This window comes from Streptopelia decaocto, assembly GCF_964273445.1.
Source record: "Streptopelia decaocto genome assembly, chromosome: 1".
NCBI lineage: Eukaryota > Metazoa > Chordata > Aves > Columbiformes > Columbidae > Streptopelia > Streptopelia decaocto.
In genome coordinates, this window is record NC_138663.1 from 190,296,309 (window position 1) to 190,302,916 (window position 6,608).

Sequence of the window (6,608 nt, forward strand, 5' to 3'; positions counted from 1 at the left end):
TCTGTTTGACATTTAGGATTTAAGGGAAAAAGTAAACCTTGTTCTCTCTCCATTTCTTACTCCCAAGCCCACTAGCTGTCCTACAATTGACTATTCAATTATTCTCGCCTGTCAATACCTACAAAATGCTTGTAGGTCACCACATTCTCTAATATTTTACTCCCTCTACATGTACACATTAGTTTGCCACCACTTAATTGAGGTAGTTACATCAGACTTTAAAAGATAGGTTATTTACCCATATCTGTAACAGTTAAGCTTACATTTATGCATGTTCCAAGCTAACCAAGCAGGTCACCTTCAGCAGTTTCTTTAGCAAGCTTCACAGTCTCAAACAAAGGCCATAAAAATAGCATTGGTTAATAAGTAGTTGATAAACATGTTCTTCCATTTAAGAAACATTGGGCAGCGAGGACTGGGATTTTGCAAATAATCAATAAAGTCACTGGGATGAGAGGAATGCATTACAACATCCAGGTAGATGTTTAGATTCAACAGACATGCAATACATATAAATACAAGTGTTCAGCTATGCCAGACAATTCAAATGATAAAAATCAAATAACGAAGGCTGGCAGTTTTGGAATTACAGACTTGTTTCTAAACTGTGATTTCCTGAGAATGCTTATTGGCCTACGGACATTCTAAAAATCCCGCTTTTGTAGATTACAATGGTGAAACACCAAATTCTGCCTGTAACCATTTCTCAAGAGGCTGCTTTTAAAAAATGCTTCCACAATTTTTTCTTTGGCCCCTTACCCAAAAGCTTGTATCAATGAAATCTGAAACCCATTGTGTCTTTTCCTACAAACAATTACATATTTAAGTGACACTGTACAATTCCTGCTATATGCTCTTAGGTTGTTGGCAAAATATTCCATGTCCTCTGATATTACCTCACTAGGTAATAAAAGGATGATCACCACTAAGCATGAGCAGACTTCAGTGTCCCAGGATTTATGGTGTATGACTAAACTGATCAGCAAAAGCTGCAAATGATTTAAGTGACCAAGCACCATGTAAGTCAAGTTAAATGAACAAACTTCAATATGTTTTCTGAAGTATCTGTTCCAAAAAAACCCTAAAGGACTCAGACACGATCACATACACTTGTCCAAAACCAGATCTTTAATTTATTTTTTTTAACGTGCATTATGCCATGAATTCGTAGGGAATTGGCTCCAGCAGCTCTGGATCCTTTCCATTAGTTCTCACAAAGTGCGCTTCTCTTGGTGGAGCAGGCTGTAAACAGAAGAAGAAAAACCTCATAGCACCAAAACTCAAAAGAATCTTTATGTAGAATTCGACAACCATTTAACACATTATTATATACACATTACAGCAATTTTACCATTCCTAGTGTCTTCAAAATTTGATTCAAAGAACAGAAAGAGAATGATCTGCTGGAGAGTGTGCTTGACTCTCACCTCCTCACTGAGAAAACCTATGCTTTACCCTCTGCAATTTACTAATCCAAATTAACATGAAGTGATGTACCCTAGGGGTTCCAGAAACAACAGCCATTATCTCCTCTCTGAAGTCTAGTTATTCATTCTTTTCTTAAATGGTTACAACAGAAACTCTTGCACCTGAATTCAACTAAACCAAAGACAATACTGATCCTAAAAGTCAGCCACAGCTTCTGCTGCAGACCAGCAGAAGAAGCAGCAGCATCCGTCTCCTTTTCACAGCCAAGGATACAATTTCCATCCGGGAACAGGGCATTTCTGTTCAGGCACCAAACACATCATAGTTTGAAAGCAGACACACTGCACGCTGTCAGTCTACTTTTTTAGCAGGGCCTGTTGTGACAGGACAAATGGTAATGGTTTTAAACTGAAGTGGGGAGGATTCAGGCCAGACATCAGGAAGAATTTTTTTTTACAGTAAGGGTGATGAAACACTGGCCCAGGTTGCCCAGAGAGGTGGTAGATGCCCCATCCCTGGAGACATTCAAGGCCAGGCTGGACAGGGCTCCGAGCAACCTGATCTAGTTGAAGATGTCCCTGCTCATTGCAGGGGGTTGGACTAGATTACCTTTTAATGTCCCTTCCAACCCAAACAATTCTATGATTCTATTCTTAAAAAAAAAGTAACCGCCTGGAAAAGGATTGCGAACACAAGTGTGGGTGGTGGCATCAGACACCTCCAACACAAACTCCCGATACCTGGACTTTTCATAATGCTGTAAGCAGTTTAAGTGTGGGTTTATTTTTTCGTTTTTCAAACAGAGACACAGAAGGAGGTCAGTTTACAGCATAAACACTTGTTTTGGAAGAAAACATTTTACTAAATTAGTTTGGTTCTAGCTGGTTGTTTTGGTGAAATGAACCAACATGTCAACTACAATAAAAATAATACCTGACGTTTCAGTTGAACCCAAATGCCTTTTTCTTTTGCTTCCTTTTTCTTCCTTTCATTCTCCTTCACACGCTGCAGAAAGCTGTCTCTGCTCTTGGAATGTTTAATATGCTCAATACGCACATTAATTCTCTTGGCAAGAATCTTGCCCCTAAGAAAGGAAATCAGTTTTTAATCTGCTGCACTTGAAAAAAGGTTAGTTCAAAGCAAGCTTTGTGGCCTTTACAGGAGTAACTCCATAAGCTTAGTTGCAGATAAAATGCCTTTATAGGGCAATAACTCAATATACATTGCTGCAGATTCAGATCAGATAAAACTTATATAACTTATATTAATATATAACAATATAATGACAATTTAGGATTAAGACTGTGCAGAACATATAATTTTAACGTTGTAGCATACAAAGATTACCACTGCACTCCATTCTAGTTCCTGGAAAAAAACCCAAATCATACTTTTCCAACTAAACTATATAAAACCCAGCTGAAAACAGCTGGATACAGCTACAAATTATTATTTTAAAAGGGCTTCAGTATCAACATGAAAGTCAGCTGAAAATCCCCATTAGGTAATGTAAGTGCTGCTCATAAAAATAAAAACTGTTTCCTCTGACAGGATCCAAGTCAAATGAGCATCATTTGCTTGGGTTATAAAAAGGATATTCACTTTACCCACCTTGAATGACCAATCAAGACAATAACTGTCTAACTGGCAAAGTGAAAGGAGGGTGCAATTACAGATCAACTTTCCCAAATATGAAGTTTCAATACACAGAATTTCATCACTTACTTAACCTGCTTGTTAACGATAATGCCCACGGCGTGCTGAGTAACATTATAGACCCTTCCAGTCTTGCCATGGTAACACTTGTGGGGCATACCTTTTTGAACAGTACCCATACCCTGTTAAGAGGTAAAACAAGAATAAAGTATAAAGTTTACCTCAGAGAAAATAAATAAGTGCAACATCAAGGACTTTTCAGAAGTTCTTTAAAGTACGTATTTCAAATTTCTTGAGACCGATTTTAAAATATTCATTCATTAGAATTTATAACCATGCATTTTTTATCTGAAGACTACCAAATTCTGCTATGACCATTCTGGTTGCTTTCAGTGTCGGTGAAATGACTGATCACTTTGCTTTCAGCAAGCAATCACAGGAGACAATCATCATCAAGCTCCAGCGTGTCAAGAAGTGTTAATTCTGAACAGTACAGTTCTCAAAGAGTCAAATAACAAGCAAGCAAATTAGAAGCCATCTTCTGTGTGACTGTTACAAAAACTCTGCATTTCAAATGCAACTAAAGGATTAAATGAAGCTTCCAGATTCACTACAACTTAATTTTGAAAATACGGCTGATTTTAAAGGACAAGTTCTAGAATAAGCCAAGTGATGGGAAATGCTGCTTCACTTTTTCTCCTGTATTGATATATATGGCGTACCCTTACATTTATTTCTTGGTTTCTAGTTCTAACATGGTTTTGCCGTCACCAACTCTGTACATACTTAAGTGTAAACCTACAGTGATTTAGAGACACAGACTATCAGCTACAGCAACATAAACCATGGCTCTTCTGAATAGCAGGTGCAAATCAGGCAAAACAAAACATCTACTAAAATGACAGCCGGAGTTGCTATGAAAGTAGTGCTGATAGGCATTATACAGCAACCTAAGTATTTAGATACAGAATCTTTCACTCTTTTCATCTCAATACAGATTAACAGAGCACAGCTGATTATTTAGATGTGTACATACATATATTAAAAAACCCATATGAAACAGCAGTGACACTGAAGTGTTACTATTGGTTCAGTAGCATTGTCATTCCACTATTGCTTCAAGAGTGAGCAGCGGGTACTTGTGTTGACACCTGACCCAGGCAACAAAAAAGACTACCTCAAGAAACTGGACACTGAAAAGCATTATGCTGCTTCAGCTTTTAATTATGTAAAACTTCAGAAAGTACCTTGATATCAACTATATCGCCCTTCTTGTAGATGCGCATATAGGTGGCCAGAGGAACAACTCCTGTTGAGAGATACAAATTTGGATACTTATGAAGCTGACAATTTCACACACACATAAAATATGCAAAGATTCTGCATTTGATAAAGTTTTCTTAAAAATACCTCAAATTTAAATTCCACTTCAAAAACATTAAACTCATAAATCAAATTACCTTTTTTTTTCCCCCAATTGTAATTACCTCCTCACACGCTCCCAATTTTTTAAAAAATCCAACTAAGGAAAAATTACAGCTTTAATCTCATTGCTAATGCAGAAGTTGAGAATGCGTTACAACTATTTACTACTTCATTCTGAACACAGCTGTTCTCACTGCTCATGGTTGGGCGGTAAACTGTACATTTTAAGTAACTTGACATTATTTTCTTCACCTTCAAGTTAATTTTCAAGCACTGATAAAAATTGGCATTGCTACAACTGTGAAGCAAGCAGAATACCGATACATAAGCTGTAAGAGTTGTGAGTTTACTTGCATGTTGTTCCACACTGTTTATCCAAAGCTGCCAGATATCCTTTGATACAAGCCATTGTTTTACAAATGCTACTTAGGGGCTGTTGACATCCAATAGGTCTGTAACCAAATGCAGTGTCCTTGCTATAAGCTATACTTACCATGCTTTCGAAATGGCCTTGAGAACATATAACGTGTCCCCCTCCTCTTTCCCTTTGTGTTCGTCATGTTGGCTAATTACTGTAAAAATTAATGCAAATATTTTAGAACTATTAGTTCACCAAAAATTGAGTGATAACATTTTCAGGCATTTCAGAAAACAAAAAGTCTTTAACCCTATTCAAAATGACACTACTTCCAAATTCCTGGGTCAATTCTAGGAATGTTATTAGTTTAGACAGTCATAGAAAACAGTATTCAGAGGACCACACGATAGGTAACTCAGGTTAGAATGGAAGCTAGGAAGTCACCTAGCTCCATCTCCTGATTCAATCAAGGTCTACTATGAGACCAGACCAGGTTGCTCAGAAGTTTGTCCAGTCAGGTCTTGAAACCCTCCAAGGATGGAGAGAAACTACTGCACAGCCCTCCTGGGCAGCCTGCTTGTTCTCATGATAAACATCTTTTTCTTTATATCCAGCCTTGGCATCTCAATTTGACTTAAGCCAGTTGCCTCACACTCTGCCACGTGCCCTCATGAAACACCACGATCCACGTTCTCGATAATGGCTGCTGCTAGGTGCCCCCCAAAGACACCTCTGCTCCAGGCTAAGTAGCCCAGTTCTCTCAGCCTCCCCTCACAAGGCACCCAAAAGGCAAGATCCCCACTACCAGATTTATGCCCCACTATTACACCTGCTACAAGACACACACGCCTCAGGGGGACAGCGACTGCAGCCGTCAGGCACGTTAGCAAACCCGGAGTGCCACCGCAGCCGGCGGACCCCCACGGGAGCAGCTCCAGCCCCCGGCCCGCGCAGGGCCGCTCCCCAGCCCCGACATCCCGCCGGCGGCCGAGAGGCCGACCGGGCCCGCCGCCACGTGCCGCCGCCTCGGCCGAGCCCCACTCCTCCGCATCTGCACCCGCTGCTGTCCCGGCGGCCGCCTCCTTCCTTCCCTCAACTGCTTCCCGGCCCGGCCCGGCCAGCCGCCCCGCACCGCGCCGCGCCCTGCAAGCCGCGGCCTCCTCGCTCCCTCAGCCACGGCTCCAGCAAGACCGTGCCACCCCCAGCCGGAGAAGGCGGCCACCCGCCGCACCGCCGGCGCGGCCGCCCGCCTTCCCGCCGCCACCCTGAGCCGCAGAGGCACCTGAGGCCGGAGAGCGGGCCCGGCGAACCTCACCGTGCGTGCCTACAAAATGGCGGCCGGGGACGAAAGGAAAGAGGCGGTGCTGCGGCCGCCCTTAACAGCGGGGCCTCGGCGGGGCTGCCCGCGCCGCGCCTGATAGAAAGTGCTGGAGAGGCGCCTATCTAGCTGCCTGAGTGATGTAACAACTACTGTGGGGGAAGTGCTTGTGCGCTGATCGTGATAAACAACCACGGGGCTCCCCCGCAGGAGTCTGCCCCTTTGGCTAAAGCAGGGACAAATGCTGGGTTTTGTTTTCATGGCTGTGCCGTGAGACGGGGCTAGGAGAGGTCTGACAGCAGGGCTGACGGGGAAGCGGGAGAACGAGCCGGCTGCTTGTCAGGGGTCCCGAGGAGCTGGGTCTGTGCGCAGTGGTTGGCTCGCTGTCCACAAGGAGTTGTGTTTGGTAAATAAAAATATAAT

General features: G+C 42.4%; 1 protein-coding gene across 2 annotated transcripts; it reads right to left on the reverse strand.

The window, feature by feature from the left end:
* Positions 1-1,105: 1,105 nt before the first annotated feature.
* Positions 1,106-6,258, reverse strand: RPL21 (ribosomal protein L21). 2 transcript variants are annotated; one of them, XM_082043651.1, is made up of 6 exons: positions 6,183-6,258; positions 5,003-5,081; positions 4,332-4,393; positions 3,154-3,266; positions 2,362-2,512; positions 1,106-1,242 (listed from the first exon to the last, which is right to left on the reverse strand). In XM_082043651.1, exons 2-6 carry the CDS (start codon positions 5,067-5,069, stop codon positions 1,153-1,155), a joined length of 483 nt encoding a protein of 160 aa, XP_081899777.1. In that variant the 5' UTR covers positions 5,070-5,081; positions 6,183-6,258; the 3' UTR covers positions 1,106-1,152. The 2 variants fall into 2 exon arrangements, with proteins under 2 accessions (XP_081899777.1, XP_081899776.1); XM_082043650.1 differs by having other exon boundaries at positions 6,150-6,230.
* Positions 6,259-6,608: the final 350 nt, after the last annotated feature.